Source organism: Cebus imitator, unplaced genomic scaffold (genome assembly GCF_001604975.1).
Source record: "Cebus imitator isolate Cc_AM_T3 unplaced genomic scaffold, Cebus_imitator-1.0 Scaffold15, whole genome shotgun sequence".
In the NCBI taxonomy this organism is placed as follows: Eukaryota; Metazoa; Chordata; class Mammalia; order Primates; family Cebidae; genus Cebus; species Cebus imitator.
Genome location: NW_016107330.1, coordinates 3,535,472 through 3,553,427, shown reverse-complemented (window position 1 = coordinate 3,553,427; position 17,956 = coordinate 3,535,472). Strand labels below are relative to the sequence as shown.

The following is a 17,956-nucleotide window of genomic DNA, read 5'->3' as shown; positions in this document are numbered from 1 at the left end:
GCCTCCCAAAGTGCTGGGATTACAGGCTTGAGCCACCGCGCCCGGCCCTCTTTCTTTCTTTCTTTCTTTCTTTCTTTCTTTCTTTCTTTCTTTCTTTTTTTTGAGATGGAGTCTTGCTCTGTCACCCAGGCTGGAGTGCAGTGGCACAATCTCAGCTCATTGCCACCTCTGCCTCCCCGGTTCAAGCGATTCTCCTGCCTCAGCTTCCCAAGTAGCTGAGATTACAGGCACATGCCACCATGCCCAGCTAATTTTTGTTTTTGTTTTTTAATAGAGATGGGAGTTTCACCATGTTGGCCAGGCTGGTCTCAAATTCCTGACCTTATGATCCACCCACCTTGGCCTCCCAAAGTGCTGAGATTACAGGCATGAGCCACCGTGCCCAGCCAAAACTGGTTTTTAAAATGCTACAAATGGAAATCTCTATACAGCCACATCTCACTCTTCCCTGGAATAGAGACACAAAATGTTGCTGCTTTCTCCAAAATCATTGCACCCAACTGAGAGATACAGTACACTGCAATCAGTGGATCCCAGTTCACCTACATGGGCCAGGCAAGCAGAAGGCCCCTGAAAGGGCCTTGTTAAATGGACACCTGAGTGTCAGTCCAGAGAGTCACATTCTGTTGGTCCCAGGTGGGTCTGGGAATGTTCATTTTCAAGAAGTTTCTCAGCCAGATATGGAACTAACGACAAGTGAAGTCATGCACTGGATTTCAGAAATAAGCACCCTGTGTTTCAAGGCCAACAGCCAGGGTAAACTAGGGTCCGTTCATCGGTCTTTATGGAGTACTTTTCATTGTTTAATGGAGTGAAATGGGAAACTCTGCACCTAAATATTTATACTGATTAAATGGAGTTCCATGGTAAACAGCAATAGCAGGTCCATAATCTAATCTATTTGGAACACATAATTCAAATGTACAGCTCTTCCAGAATACGCTGGCTGCAATCACTACCCTATCACCACCCAATCCATGCTAAATTTGCTTCCCTCCTCTTTGTTTCCAAGGCGCGTGTTGTATTTTTCTTTTCCTTGAGATGGACTCTCACTCTGTCGCCCAGGCTGGAGTCCAGTGGTGTAATCTCAGCTCATTGCAACCTCCACCTCCCAGGTTCAAGCAATTGTCTATAGCTGGGATTATAGGCGCCCACCACCACGCCCCGTCTAATATTTTTGTATTCTTAGTAAAGACAGGTTTTCACCACGTTGGCCAGGCTGATCTTGAACTCCTGATCTGATGATCCATCTGCCTTGGCCTCCCAAAGTGCTGGGATTACAGGCGTGAGCCACCAGGCTCAGCCCCAAGGCGCGTGCTGTAATCTTACAACACAGTTTATCAGATTAAATCAAACACTAAATTAGAATCATCTACTTAACTTCCTGTATCCCTCAACAAAACATAAGTTCCTTCAAAGGAATTAGTTTTCTCTTTCATCATAGTAGCCCTCATGTTCAGCACATAGTAGGTACTCAATAAACATTTGTTAGATGAAGAAATAAGCGAATAACTAGTTCTTCTAAACTTATCTTAATGGCACTGATTTCCAAGTTAAGATTCTACTTATCATAGACAATTATTCAGATATAAAACACTGGCCAGGCACAGTGGCTCACACTTGTAATCCCAGCTCTTTGGAAGGCCGAGGCAGGTAGAACACCTGAGGTCAGGAGTTTGAGACCACAACATGGCGAAACCCCATCTCTACTAAAAATACAAAAATTAGCTGGGCATGGTGGCATGTTCCTATAATCCCAGGTACTTGGGAGGCTGAGGCTGAGGAGAATCACTTAAACCTGGGAGGTGGAGGTTGCAGTGAGCCAAGATTGTGTCTCTGCATTCCAGCCTGCCTGGGTGACAGAGCGAGACTTCACCTCGAAACAAAACAAAAAACTCACTTATCCAAATTCCTTTCCACCTGCAATTTCAGCCTACAAGGCTCGGTTAAGAGGCTTCCTCCTGTCTGTCGCACAAAATAGGAAGGGAAGATGAGATCTCCACTATTGTCCTCTGGTGCCTTGGAGTATTCTCTTGGATGTCTCTCTGCAGCAAAGATGTCCATGTCCTGGAGATCCACGACAATGCAATCCAGCAGGCAGACATGGTCTTCTACAAAGACCCAAGGAAAGAGAGGTAATGAAGAAAATGGGACCCAAAAAGGGCTTGCCCCAGGCAAAATTAAAAATGCAAAGATAGCATTAGGAGAAATACCTAATGTAGATGACGGGGTGACGGATGCAACAAATCACCACGGCACATGTTGTATACCTATGTAACAAACCTGCACATTCTGCACATGTAATCCAGAACGTAAAGTATAATAAAAAAAAAATTTTTTTTTAATGCAAAGCTCATTGTGGCTTTGACAATGTTTACAGTTGCCTGCTTCCCCTGCTGTCCACTACTCAGAAAACTGGCTATCCAAGACACCACAGTGTCTCCACTATGGCAGCAAGGGCTCCTTATGCAAAACTCCATGTGCATGACACACCCTGCCCCCTTGCCCTCCTCTCCAAGCACAGACGGTGTCACAGTTCTTCAGAGTCTCATGTCTACACTGTGACAATAACGGGGGCTGGATGACTAAATTTGACTCCACATGCAATCCCTCCCTAGAGATAATGCTACCTAAAGGTTTACAATCTTTTCCCAGCAGTAAAATTTTTTTTCAAACAAATACTGCCACATGTAACCACTTCCATTTCCACTGACCAGATCCAAACCACCTTCGTTCTTGCCTAGACCAGAAAGAACTCTCCTCCATTAGACCTACATAATACCATTCTAGCCCTCACAAAACCATTCTCCCCACAAGACACCTGAGTAATCCTTAAAAAAATAAACAGTCCATAACATTCACTTTTTTTATACACTTACTGGCTATGTTTAATCCAAAATTCTTTCTGTAAACCAGGCATGGTAGCTCAGGCCTGTAATCCCAGCACTTTGGGAGGCCGAGGCAGGTGTATTATGTGGTTAAGAGATCGAGACCAGCCTGACCAATATGGTGAAACCCCATCTCTACTAAAAATACAAAAATTAGCCAGGCATGGTGGTAGGCACCTGAATCCCAGCTACTTGGGAGGCTGAGGCAGGAGATGGCTTGAACCCAGGAGGTGGAGGTTGCTGTGAGCCGAGATCATGCCACTGTACTCCAGTCTGGGTGGCAGAGTAAGGCTCCATCCCAAAAAGAAAAACAACAACAAAATTATTTCTGCAAATCTCCCCCAAATCCCTACAAGGCCCTGCACAAGCCCACTGCCTTCTTTCCCAACCTCATTTCAAGCCATTCTCTCTCTTGCTCACTAAGCCCCTGGCTTAGTCAGCCTCAGGCTTACTAAAACAAACTTGTCCTTTATTTCCCCCAAAATGCCAAGCTCTTTGCTGACTGAATAGCCATACAGGTGGAGTGGCCCTCCCATCTCATCTAAATTCAGTCTTCTCTCCTGTCTTTCCCATGATAACATGTATTATAATCTATCAATATTTAACTGTTCAATGTCTTTTTCATTAGTCTATAAGTAGCATTGCAGGAGGAGCCATGTCTAACAGAATGTTAATATACTAGGGAACAAAATATAACACCTGGCACTAAGCGGACACTGAATAAATGAGTTTTTTATTTGTTCATTCTATTGATAAATACATGAAATAGTTAAAAGTAGAAGCTGATCTGGTAGAAGGGGGTAAGGAATGGGAATGAAGCAGTCTTCGGAGATTCCCTAGGGCAGGGGTCCTAAACCCCCAGGCATGGACAGGTACTCACAGCAGGAGGTGAGAGGTAGGTGAGTGAGCATTACCACCTGAGCTCTGCTCCTTGTCAGATCAGTGGTGGGATTAGATTCTCATAGGGATGCTAACCTTATTGGGGACTCCGTATGCAAGGGATCTAGGTTGTGTACTCCTTATGAGAATCTACTGCCTGCTGATCTGAGGTGGAACAGTTTCATCCTGAAACCATCTCCAGCCCCGTCCATGGAAAAACTGTCTTCCATGAAACCGGTCCCTGCCAAAAAGGTTGGGGACTGCTGCCCTCGGGTACTATTATGGAATCCTGGGATTATATGGAAACAGCATGAAAACCACTGTCTTAATCCAAGGCACTGTATCATGAATAGTGAAATTTCAGAAACAAAGAGCAAATTAGTAGGAGAAATACGGCTAAAAAAGAGACCTTCTTTCTATAAAACATCCCAAATCACTTCTTAAAGGCATCCACCTCTACAGATGTAAGACTGGCCTTACTCTTAGTCATCACAAACGTCACAACATCAGTGACGGCGGGCACCATGAGCTGAGTGGTCCTCAGGTGCAGCCCTCTGTGCTCTTATCTGTGCATGCAGACACACTGGCAGGCAGCATCATGTTGGGTTACAATTCGGTTCTGGAGTCAGACTGCCAAAATTCATAGTCCAACTCTTCCATTACTATCTGCATAACCTTGGGCAAGTTAGGTTACGTAATCTCTCCAAGGCTTTGCCTCTTCATCTGTGAAATAGGGATGTTTAAAAAAACCCTACAGTAGTGTAACGTGGACAAAATAATTAATGTAAATAATGCGCCACAATGTTTAACACACAGTTTAAGTGTTCCACAACTACTACTAAGATGATTAAAATTATCTCGTTGCAGGATCAACATAATTAAAACCACTTTCCTGTCACCTCTAGGACTATAAGGTACCACAGAGAGTTAACGATTCCTCCCATCTATGTAACAAGACACTCAGCAGCCTCTCTCAGCTAGTGCCCTGAATCTTGCAAAGTCCCATCACACTGGACTGATCTTTGCAGTTCATCATATTCTGCCTCCCTCTCTAGCAGCTCAAAGCAGCTTCCACTTATCCAGTACATCACTCATCCAGAACACATTTAACAATAGAAAAGAGGCCGGGCATGGGGGCTCATGCCTGTAACCCCAGAACTTTGGGACAACGAGGCAGGAGGATCACTTGAGCTCAGGACTTTAAGATCCAGCCTGGGCAACCTGGTGAAACCCCATCTCTACAAAAAAATAACAACAACAACAACAAAAATTAGCTGCTTATGATGGCGTGTGCCTGTATTTCCAGCTCCTCAGGAAGCTGAGGTGGGAGGATCACTTGAGCTCAGGACTTTAAGATCCAGCCTGGGCAACCTGGTGAAACCCCATCTCTACAAAAAAATAACAACAACAACAACAAAAATTAGCTGCTTATGATGGCGTGTGCCTGTATTTCCAGCTCCTCAGGAAGCTGAGGTGGGAGGATCACTTGAGCTCAGGACTTTAAGATCCAGCCTGGGCAACCTGGTGAAACCCCATCTCTACAAAAAAATAACAACAACAACAACAAAAATTAGCTGCTTATGATGGCGTGTGCCTGTATTTCCAGCTCCTCAGGAAGCTGAGGTGGGAGGATCACTTGAGCTCAGGACTTTAAGATCCAGCCTGGGCAACCTGGTGAAACCCCATCTCTACAAAAAAATAACAACAACAACAACAAAAATTAGCTGCTTATGATGGCGTGTGCCTGTATTTCCAGCTCCTCAGGAAGCTGAGGTGGGAGGATCACTTGAGCTCAGGACTTTAAGATCCAGCCTGGGCAACCTGGTGAAACCCCATCTCTACAAAAAAATAACAACAACAACAACAAAAATTAGCTGCTTATGATGGCGTGTGCCTGTATTTCCAGCTCCTCAGGAAGCTGAGGTGGGAGGATCACTTGAGCTCAGGACTTTAAGATCCAGCCTGGGCAACCTGGTGAAACCCCATCTCTACAAAAAAATAACAACAACAACAACAAAAATTAGCTGCTTATGATGGCGTGTGCCTGTATTTCCAGCTCCTCAGGAAGCTGAGGTGGGAGGATCACTTGAGCTCAGGACTTTAAGATCCAGCCTGGGCAACCTGGTGAAACCCCATCTCTACAAAAAAATAACAACAACAACAACAAAAATTAGCTGCTTATGATGGCGTGTGCCTGTATTTCCAGCTCCTCAGGAAGCTGAGGTGGGAGGATCACTTGAGCTCAGGACTTTAAGATCCAGCCTGGGCAACCTGGTGAAACCCCATCTCTACAAAAAAATAACAACAACAACAACAAAAATTAGCTGCTTATGATGGCGTGTGCCTGTATTTCCAGCTCCTCAGGAAGCTGAGGTGGGAGGATCACTTGAGCTCAGGACTTTAAGATCCAGCCTGGGCAACCTGGTGAAACCCCATCTCTACAAAAAAATAACAACAACAACAACAAAAATTAGCTGCTTATGATGGCGTGTGCCTGTATTTCCAGCTCCTCAGGAAGCTGAGGTGGGAGGATCACTTGAGCTCAGGACTTTAAGATCCAGCCTGGGCAACCTGGTGAAACCCCATCTCTACAAAAAAATAACAACAACAACAACAAAAATTAGCTGCTTATGATGGCGTGTGCCTGTATTTCCAGCTCCTCAGGAAGCTGAGGTGGGAGGATCACTTGAGCTCAGGACTTTAAGATCCAGCCTGGGCAACCTGGTGAAACCCCATCTCTACAAAAAAATAACAACAACAACAACAAAAATTAGCTGCTTATGATGGCGTGTGCCTGTATTTCCAGCTCCTCAGGAAGCTGAGGTGGGAGGATCACTTGAGCTCAGGACTTTAAGATCCAGCCTGGGCAACCTGGTGAAACCCCATCTCTACAAAAAAATAACAACAACAACAACAAAAATTAGCTGCTTATGATGGCGTGTGCCTGTATTTCCAGCTCCTCAGGAAGCTGAGGTGGGAGGATCACTTGAGCTCAGGACTTTAAGATCCAGCCTGGGCAACCTGGTGAAACCCCATCTCTACAAAAAAATAACAACAACAACAACAAAAATTAGCTGCTTATGATGGCGTGTGCCTGTATTTCCAGCTCCTCAGGAAGCTGAGGTGGGAGGATCACTTGAGCTCAGGACTTTAAGATCCAGCCTGGGCAACCTGGTGAAACCCCATCTCTACAAAAAAATAACAACAACAACAACAAAAATTAGCTGCTTATGATGGCGTGTGCCTGTATTTCCAGCTCCTCAGGAAGCTGAGGTGGGAGGATCACTTGAGCTCAGGACTTTAAGATCCAGCCTGGGCAACCTGGTGAAACCCCATCTCTACAAAAAAATAACAACAACAACAACAAAAATTAGCTGCTTATGATGGCGTGTGCCTGTATTTCCAGCTCCTCAGGAAGCTGAGGTGGGAGGATCACTTGAGCTCAGGACTTTAAGATCCAGCCTGGGCAACCTGGTGAAACCCCATCTCTACAAAAAAATAACAACAACAACAACAAAAATTAGCTGCTTATGATGGCGTGTGCCTGTATTTCCAGCTCCTCAGGAAGCTGAGGTGGGAGGATCACTTGAGCTCAGGACTTTAAGATCCAGCCTGGGCAACCTGGTGAAACCCCATCTCTACAAAAAAATAACAACAACAACAACAAAAATTAGCTGCTTATGATGGCGTGTGCCTGTATTTCCAGCTCCTCAGGAAGCTGAGGTGGGAGGATCACTTGAGCTCAGGACTTTAAGATCCAGCCTGGGCAACCTGGTGAAACCCCATCTCTACAAAAAAATAACAACAACAACAACAAAAATTAGCTGCTTATGATGGCGTGTGCCTGTATTTCCAGCTCCTCAGGAAGCTGAGGTGGGAGGATCACTTGAGCTCAGGACTTTAAGATCCAGCCTGGGCAACCTGGTGAAACCCCATCTCTACAAAAAAATAACAACAACAACAACAAAAATTAGCTGCTTATGATGGCGTGTGCCTGTATTTCCAGCTCCTCAGGAAGCTGAGGTGGGAGGATCACTTGAGCTCAGGACTTTAAGATCCAGCCTGGGCAACCTGGTGAAACCCCATCTCTACAAAAAAATAACAACAACAACAACAAAAATTAGCTGCTTATGATGGCGTGTGCCTGTATTTCCAGCTCCTCAGGAAGCTGAGGTGGGAGGATCACTTGAGCTCAGGACTTTAAGATCCAGCCTGGGCAACCTGGTGAAACCCCATCTCTACAAAAAAATAACAACAACAACAACAAAAATTAGCTGCTTATGATGGCGTGTGCCTGTATTTCCAGCTCCTCAGGAAGCTGAGGTGGGAGGATCACTTGAGCTCAGGACTTTAAGATCCAGCCTGGGCAACCTGGTGAAACCCCATCTCTACAAAAAAATAACAACAACAACAACAAAAATTAGCTGCTTATGATGGCGTGTGCCTGTATTTCCAGCTCCTCAGGAAGCTGAGGTGGGAGGATCACTTGAGCTCAGGACTTTAAGATCCAGCCTGGGCAACCTGGTGAAACCCCATCTCTACAAAAAAATAACAACAACAACAACAAAAATTAGCTGCTTATGATGGCGTGTGCCTGTATTTCCAGCTCCTCAGGAAGCTGAGGTGGGAGGATCACTTGAGCTCAGGACTTTAAGATCCAGCCTGGGCAACCTGGTGAAACCCCATCTCTACAAAAAAATAACAACAACAACAACAAAAATTAGCTGCTTATGATGGCGTGTGCCTGTATTTCCAGCTCCTCAGGAAGCTGAGGTGGGAGGATCACTTGAGCTCAGGACTTTAAGATCCAGCCTGGGCAACCTGGTGAAACCCCATCTCTACAAAAAAATAACAACAACAACAACAAAAATTAGCTGCTTATGATGGCGTGTGCCTGTATTTCCAGCTCCTCAGGAAGCTGAGGTGGGAGGATCACTTGAGCTCAGGACTTTAAGATCCAGCCTGGGCAACCTGGTGAAACCCCATCTCTACAAAAAAATAACAACAACAACAACAAAAATTAGCTGCTTATGATGGCGTGTGCCTGTATTTCCAGCTCCTCAGGAAGCTGAGGTGGGAGGATCACTTGAGCTCAGGACTTTAAGATCCAGCCTGGGCAACCTGGTGAAACCCCATCTCTACAAAAAAATAACAACAACAACAACAAAAATTAGCTGCTTATGATGGCGTGTGCCTGTATTTCCAGCTCCTCAGGAAGCTGAGGTGGGAGGATCACTTGAGCTCAGGACTTTAAGATCCAGCCTGGGCAACCTGGTGAAACCCCATCTCTACAAAAAAATAACAACAACAACAACAAAAATTAGCTGCTTATGATGGCGTGTGCCTGTATTTCCAGCTCCTCAGGAAGCTGAGGTGGGAGGATCACTTGAGCTCAGGACTTTAAGATCCAGCCTGGGCAACCTGGTGAAACCCCATCTCTACAAAAAAATAACAACAACAACAACAAAAATTAGCTGCTTATGATGGCGTGTGCCTGTATTTCCAGCTCCTCAGGAAGCTGAGGTGGGAGGATCACTTGAGCTCAGGACTTTAAGATCCAGCCTGGGCAACCTGGTGAAACCCCATCTCTACAAAAAAATAACAACAACAACAACAAAAATTAGCTGCTTATGATGGCGTGTGCCTGTATTTCCAGCTCCTCAGGAAGCTGAGGTGGGAGGATCACTTGAGCTCAGGACTTTAAGATCCAGCCTGGGCAACCTGGTGAAACCCCATCTCTACAAAAAAATAACAACAACAACAACAAAAATTAGCTGCTTATGATGGCGTGTGCCTGTATTTCCAGCTCCTCAGGAAGCTGAGGTGGGAGGATCACTTGAGCTCAGGACTTTAAGATCCAGCCTGGGCAACCTGGTGAAACCCCATCTCTACAAAAAAATAACAACAACAACAACAAAAATTAGCTGCTTATGATGGCGTGTGCCTGTATTTCCAGCTCCTCAGGAAGCTGAGGTGGGAGGATCACTTGAGCTCAGGACTTTAAGATCCAGCCTGGGCAACCTGGTGAAACCCCATCTCTACAAAAAAATAACAACAACAACAACAAAAATTAGCTGCTTATGATGGCGTGTGCCTGTATTTCCAGCTCCTCAGGAAGCTGAGGTGGGAGGATCACTTGAGCTCAGGACTTTAAGATCCAGCCTGGGCAACCTGGTGAAACCCCATCTCTACAAAAAAATAACAACAACAACAACAAAAATTAGCTGCTTATGATGGCGTGTGCCTGTATTTCCAGCTCCTCAGGAAGCTGAGGTGGGAGGATCACTTGAGCTCAGGACTTTAAGATCCAGCCTGGGCAACCTGGTGAAACCCCATCTCTACAAAAAAATAACAACAACAACAACAAAAATTAGCTGCTTATGATGGCGTGTGCCTGTATTTCCAGCTCCTCAGGAAGCTGAGGTGGGAGGATCACTTGAGCTCAGGACTTTAAGATCCAGCCTGGGCAACCTGGTGAAACCCCATCTCTACAAAAAAATAACAACAACAACAACAAAAATTAGCTGCTTATGATGGCGTGTGCCTGTATTTCCAGCTCCTCAGGAAGCTGAGGTGGGAGGATCACTTGAGCTCAGGACTTTAAGATCCAGCCTGGGCAACCTGGTGAAACCCCATCTCTACAAAAAAATAACAACAACAACAACAAAAATTAGCTGCTTATGATGGCGTGTGCCTGTATTTCCAGCTCCTCAGGAAGCTGAGGTGGGAGGATCACTTGAGCTCAGGACTTTAAGATCCAGCCTGGGCAACCTGGTGAAACCCCATCTCTACAAAAAAATAACAACAACAACAACAAAAATTAGCTGCTTATGATGGCGTGTGCCTGTATTTCCAGCTCCTCAGGAAGCTGAGGTGGGAGGATCACTTGAGCTCAGAAGGTCAATGCTGCAGTGAGCCATGATCTCAACACTGCACTCTAGCCTGGGAGACAGTGTGAGGCGCTGTCTCAAGGGGAGAAAAAATACATAAAACCAGAAAAGCCTCCAAAATAATGTTCTCATTTGGAATGACTAAATCTTTTTTTTAATTCTAATTTTTTATTTTACTTTAAGTTCTGGGGTACATGTGCAGCTCTTGCAGGATTGTTACATAGGTATACACATGCCGTGGTGGTTTGCTGCCTCCATCCCCCCATCACCTACATTAGGTATTTCTCCTAATGTTATCCCTCCCCAATCTCCCCACCCCCTGCTATCCCTGCCCTAGTCCCCCAACCCCCAATAGACCCCAGTATGTGATGTTCCCCTCCCTGTGTCCATGTGTTCTCGTTGTTCAACACCCACTTATGAGTGAGAACATGCAGTGTTTGGTTTTCTGTTCTTGTGTCAGTTTGTTGAGAATGATGGTTATCCAGATTCATGCATGTCCCTGCAAAGGACATGAACTCATCCTTTTTATGGCTGCACAGTATTCCATGGTGTATATGTGCCACATTTTCTTTATCCAGTCTATTTTTGATGGGCATTTGGGTTGGTTCCAAGTCTTTGCTATTGTAAACAGTGCCTCAATGAACATACATGTGTGCATGTGTCTTTATAATAGATCAATTTATAATCCTTTGGGTATATACCCAGTAATGGGATTGCTGGGTCAAACGGTATTTCTATTTCTAGATCCTTGAGGAATCGCCACACTGTCTTCCACAACGGTTGAACTAATTTACACTCTCTCAACAATAGTGTAAAGTGTTCCTATTTCTCCACATCCTCTCCAGCATCTGTTATCTCCAGAGTTTTTAATGATCGCCATTCTATCTGGCATGAGATGATATCTCAATGTGATTTTGATTTGCATTTCTCTAATGACCAGTGATGATGAGCATTTTTTCATATGCTGGTTGGCCGCATAAATGTCTTCCTTTGGAAAGTGTCTGTTCATATCTTTCACCCACTAATTCTTATGTTGGCGAGAACACCAATGACCAGATGGTTCATGTCTTTTAAAAACTGCTACAGCATTTCTGTTGTTGCCTGATTTACGCTAATATTTTTTAATGTGTTCTTTTACATTTCTTAGAATTAGTAGCTTGCCAGGATAGTGTCTAGGTAGTGGCTTGCAAGGATGCAGGACTCTTTCTACTATTTTCAGCTATGAGAAAAAAGTCCTAACAGACGATCTAAAAATCTCTTTAATTACACTGTATCTCGCTCATTTAACCCTACTGTAGAAGTCACCCAATGATAAATCTATACTTAAAACTCTGAAACCTTCTAAAACAAAATCAAAATCCAATCATCATTAAAGAAATGCTATGTCTTCATTAACACCTGCTTGAACACAATGCCCGCCCTGCTCAGGTTCCTGAACAGTCCTGTGAATTTCCCCACCTTCAGTGTGATGCAGCTTTTCTCCTCTTTTACCTGGACTACTAGACACTTGGCCAACAGACAATGCAGGTTGTGGTCCTTGCTGCTTGGTGGAGGTACTGGGCACAAACTCACTCTTCAGGCTGCCGAGGCTCATTCCAGCAAGAGGCATCGTGAACTGCCCCTGGGAACGAGTTCCCTTGGGCTCCTCCGAGCTTGTTTTCCTCAGACTGTGTTTGGGAGTACCCGTTGGGGAAGCTGAAGGCACAGATTCCTGGAAAGAAACAAACTAAAACTAGAATACAGGAAATGGAAAGTGGGGAGCACTGGTGGTAGGACCCTGTCTTTAATATCTCCAAAGCCCTATCCCAGTCCCTAGGGTCTTCAAAGACTCTGTAATACTTGCGCTTTCCTCAGCCTCCCAGATCCCATATACAAGAGGCTACCAGGATCGTGACATTTACTGCCACAAAACATTATCAGCAGAGATGTTACATATAGTTCAATAGTTGTTGAAAACTTCTGCAGGAAGATAAGCATCTTTTGGCTCAAGAGCAAATCTGAAGATGCCAATTGCTTCAAGTGGTTTAATCAAGGTCAAATGCAGCAAATGCAAGTCTCTCAGCTATAAGATGGTTTGTTGCTTTGCTGTTGGGGAGGGGCGTATTGTTCTAAGAAAAGATATCTAATGGCAACATGGCTCCAACGAAATGAGGCCACGGTAATGTGTTTGTACTTTGCAGACATCTCCCCTCATGGGTTTACATTTCCCATCTCTCTAAGTAACTGTGGCAATGAAAACAAAATGAAAACCAAAAGAAGTCAGCCATTCCTATGATGTTTCTGCTCAAGGGCATGAAAACTAAGAAGGGCTAACAGAGAATAAAATAGATACTGTAATTCTGCTGAAAACACTACTCTTTTCTTACACACTCAGTACCTTCATTCAGTTAATTACTAACAGAGGAAAATCTACTTCACCAGAACGATTCAATAATTGACTTTTAAGCTTCCCAGGGCTCAGAGCTACATATCTGCACAGCGTCCGTGGCATCTCTGTTCCCATCTCGCCATTCTCATCTGTATGTGGGAAGAGAGGAAGGATGGTTCTCCCTCTAGGCCTGCCTTATATGTTTACTCCTCACAGCTTTGGAAAAGAATATGAAAATAGTGCTCCCTTTCACAGTTCTCTCAAGTAGTAATTACAAGCAAAAGAAACTAGTTCTTGCTTTCTGCAATTTTTTTTTGTAGGGCAGGTTACTAGGTAAATGCCATTATTTAAGTATTTCAACATTAAAACCTTTCCCTCTCACTTAGTTTATTTAAACTCTGTAAAATGTTTGTTGCCCTTTCATTTGATTCATCTCGACATCCTCTCTGTAGTTGGATTAAATAAATCAATGGCTTGAGGAGATTAACTCAAAGCTTTTGAAAGACTTTGACTTAGAAATTGTGGTTTAAGCATAAGCTATGGTTGAGAAGAATGAAATAAAAGCATATGCAAAAAAACTCAATCTTGTACTCATTAAGACATGGATTTATGTAAAACAATTCCAAACACACAGGAGTCATGAAACTCAAGGGCAAATAACCCCTCTGCAAACTTTCATTTCAGGATTATTTCCTGTTCTTTAACCACTGGAATGCATATTAGACAAACCTCACACATGCAAATGTATTAAAGGGCAAATGTAAATGCAAAATGATGGATGGTGAAGAAGGTAATTATTCATTTCATATAGATTGTAATCAATTACATTTAACTGTATGCATGGGGAGGTAAACCTCACAGATGTGTTTATCTGATTACAAATACTTGAACAAGCAACTCACTCCAAACAGCCCTTATGGAATTCTACAGAGCAATCACTCGTACCTAATAAGCTAGTTTTTCTAAGATTGGAGGATATAAAGCAAGATCACCAAGAAAGTACTACTGAGGGCTAAAAAAAAAAGAAATTCTTTTTAATAGGCCTTAAGAAGAACTTTTCTACATAGTAGGAAAGTAATTTAAACACTTAAAAAAAAAAAGTTAATAAGCAGGCTTTCTCAAGTAATGAGATATCTTAAAGGGCTGGTTTTAATTTTCTGTTTTAAGCATGTGAATGTGAATTGACTGCTGAATCCCATAAGGTTTTTCAGAATAGTCAGGTTGCAAAAAAAGCACATTATACCTTGAAGAAAAAGCTGTCCTTGTATGCACTGCCACGTAAAATCAAATCCTCAAAAACAAATACAGGGAAATTTTTTTTCATTAAAATGCTACAAACTCTGTGCTACTATTTGGCTTAAAAAATAGGAACCTTTTGCAAAAATTTCTTGAAGTATTTTGGTAATTCTTCTGCCAAGGCTAACTTCAGGGTCTGCTGGTAAATCCATATATAGATGTATCTGATAAAGATATTCAGTCCATTACCTTTTTAGGAAGGACAGAGAAACAAACATGGTCCTGGTGAACTTGGTCACACATTCTGGCTAGAACTGAGTTCCTCCTAAAAATTTTAGTGTGGCCTCCACGTAAAGACTTACCTCAAACAAATACAGTTATGCACCACATAATGCCACTCCAGTCTACAGACCACATATACTATGATGGTCCCATAAGATTATAATGCAGTATTTTTATTTTATCTTTTCTATGTTTAGATATGTTCAGATACATTAATACCTTACCATGGTGTTACAACTGCCTACAGTATTCAGCACAGTATTGTGCCGTACAGGTTTGTAGCCCAGGAGCAACAGGCTATACAACAGAGCCTAGGTGTGTAGTAGGCTAAGCCATTTAGGTTTGTGTAAGGACACTCTACGATGATCACAGAGCAAGGAAATCACCTAAGGATGCATTCTCCCAAGGATCTCCCTGTAGCTAAGGGACCATGATTGTATTTGGTCTTAGTCCCTGACACAAGGGCTTCTAAGACCCCTGGAATCTCCAGAGTGATAAAATGTCCTTGTGTATGTTAATGAAATAACTGGTGGCTAAAAGCCCCTAAATAGCTTTAGAATGGGAGCTGTCAGAAGTATAGGCAACCATGTGATTAGACAGTTGTAATTTTCAGTTTCAGTGCCCAGACCTCCAGGGACAGCAGTGGGGCTAGAGATCGAGTCTAATCACAAATGGCCAATGATTTAATTAATTACACCCATGTAATGGGAGCTCCATTAAAAGCCTAACCAATGGGGTCCAGAGAGCTACCAGGTTGGTGAACACATCCACAGTCCAGGAGGATGGAGCACCCCAATTCCATGGCACAGAAGCTCCTGTGTTTGGGACACCTCTGGACCTTACCCTATGTACCTCTTATCTGGCTGTATCCTTTATTACAGCCTTTATACTAAACCAGTAAACGTGTTCCCCTGAGTTCCGTGAGCCACTATAGCAAATTACTGAACCTCAGGAGGGCACTATGGAAACCCCGAGTTTATAGCTAGTCCGTCAGATGTACAGGAGACCTGGACTTGCGACTGTTGTCTGAAGTGAAGGGTAGTCTCAGCATAACGCCAAGTGGTTAGTGTCGTAATTAAATTATAGGACACCCAGCTGGTAACTGCAGAGTTGGAAAATGGTAGTTACGGGGTAAAACCCAACACATTTGGTGTCAGAAGCATTGGGAATTGTTTCCTTTTACATGTAAAGAGCACAGCACTGGCTGATGTATAATGAGCATTCAGCAAATGGTAGCTATGTATTGCTATTTTTGGCAGTTTTAAGATCTTACAATCAAATCTTATATACATTTCAAGGCCATCTCTCTCCCTATGTTATTAGCTACTATACTAAAAATAGGCATAACTAGCTGGGAATTTTAGTAAGTGCTTTTCTGACACACTAAATTGAGTTTGCAAGGAATAAGCAAACAGACTGAAGAGGTGCTGTGGAAACCAACAAGAAATGATGAAAACATACACCAAGAATGACAAGGCCTCATCTCTAGTTCCAGAAATGTCACTCGGTCTCCTCAAATGCAAAACGGGGGTATAAAGGGGGACTAATCAGACCATCTAAAAGGTACTCTCAGCTTTAAGAGTCTGTGAATTATTAGGTGTTTCCCTTTTTATTGTTTATTCTCAAAGCATCCTAGTTTTCGCTAGTGTAAAACACAAATAACAGCCCTCATCCTAATTACCTCCAACACTGTTATAAGAAATAAATAAGTCACAGCCATAAAAAAGAATGAAATCATGTCCTTTGCAGAAACACTGATGGAACTGGAAGCCATAATCCTAAGTGAATTAATGCAGGAACAGAAAAGCAAATACCACATGTTCTCACTTTGAAGTGGGAGCTAAACACTGAGTATTCATGGACATAAATATGGGAACAATAGATGCCCTCCTGAGGTTCTATAATTTGCTATGGTAGCTCACAAAACTCAGGGAAACACATTTACTTGTTTAATATAAACTACTAGAGCAGGGAGAGGGGAGTGAGGGGAATGGGTCAGAAAACTACCTCTTGGGTACCCTGCTCACTACCTGGGTACAATATACCCATCTAACAAACCTACACATGTACCCCTGTGTCTAAAATGAAAGTTGAAAAAAGAAGGCGTCACGGTTTAAAACTGTAAAGCAATATACTATATAAGATGTTATTATCAAGACATTTTTACACGGCTTCAAGTAAACACGGGCCAATCACGTCCTCTGAAAAAAGCCACAGAGTATAAAAAGTTGATATTATAGAAGAAATGCTTTTACTTAAGGAAAGTAATGGAAGGTTGGTTCCACTGGTTTGTTTGCTAAAACAAGTTACTACCTGTAGTTACTAACAGTTGTTAATTTACACTACCTCAATTCATAAGGTTAATTGAAATGTCAATAAAATGTAAAAAAAAAAAAAAAAAAAAAAAAAAAAAAAAAAAATCTTCAAGCCACATACCCTACAAAAGTAATAGCAATTATGGATCATCTTACACAGCATACAAATTTTTCAATTAGTGATCAAATACTAGCTGAACTGGAAAGGAAATGCATACTGACTGCTTACCTTATCTTGTAGGGAAAAGGTGCCAGGAAAACCAGCAAAGAGAAACTTATTTTTGACTTTCAACTTCCCCAAATTTGCTACAATCAGATTATTTGATCTGGAACTTTCTGGGATCAGGAGAACGGGAGCACCAGCCTCAATATCCAGGAGAACCCGTGAACAGCGCTGGGCTTGATCTCTCACCTGAAAGAGGAAGGAAAAGTGACTCAGAGGATAATTAATTACCTAACATTACCATCAAATAACCTCAAGTTCCCAAAAGTTTCATGAGTTTATAAAACAACTAAAATCATACAGAGCATATTCTATGACCACCATGGAGTTAAATTAGAAATCAGTTCCAAGAAGATAGTGGAAAATCCCCAAATATTTGGAAACTAAACAACACACTTCTAAATAACCCCTAGGTCAGAAGAAATCACAGGGAAATAGAAAAAACATTTTCACTAAAATGACAAGGAAAACATAATACATTAAAATTTGTGAGATACACTTAAAACAATGCTTACAGAGAGATGTACACCACTACTTTAGAAAGCAATAAAGACTTAAAAATCAGTAATTGAAAGCTTCCACCTTAAGAAGCTTGAAAAAGAAAAGTAAATTAAATCTAAAGTAGAAGGAAGAACATAAAAAGCATTAAATCAATGACACAGGAAACAGACAATACAGAAAAATCAATTACACATTTATAGAAAACTGCATCCATAAACCACAGAATATATGTTTTTTTTTTCTTATTTTAAGTTCTGGGGTACATGTGCAGCTCTTGCAGGATTGTTACATAGGTATACGCATGCCATGGTGGATTGCTGCCTCCATCCCCCCATCACCTACATTAGGTATTTCTCCTAATGTTATCCCTCCCC

At 42.6% G+C, this 17,956-nt stretch overlaps 1 protein-coding gene across 1 annotated transcript in view; it reads right to left on the bottom strand.

Annotated features, from left to right (window-relative positions):
- Positions 1–17,956, bottom strand: part of VPS13D (vacuolar protein sorting 13 homolog D) — a 301,395-nt gene that overhangs the window by 213,910 nt on the left and 69,529 nt on the right. The window contains exons 24-26 of the mRNA XM_017504510.2: positions 17,088–17,270; positions 12,149–12,368; positions 1,901–2,111 (exon numbers count right to left, since the gene is read on the bottom strand). Coding sequence (XP_017359999.2) covers positions 1,901–2,111; positions 12,149–12,368; positions 17,088–17,270 — 614 coding nt within the window. The remainder of the gene's footprint in view (positions 1–1,900; positions 2,112–12,148; positions 12,369–17,087; positions 17,271–17,956) is intronic.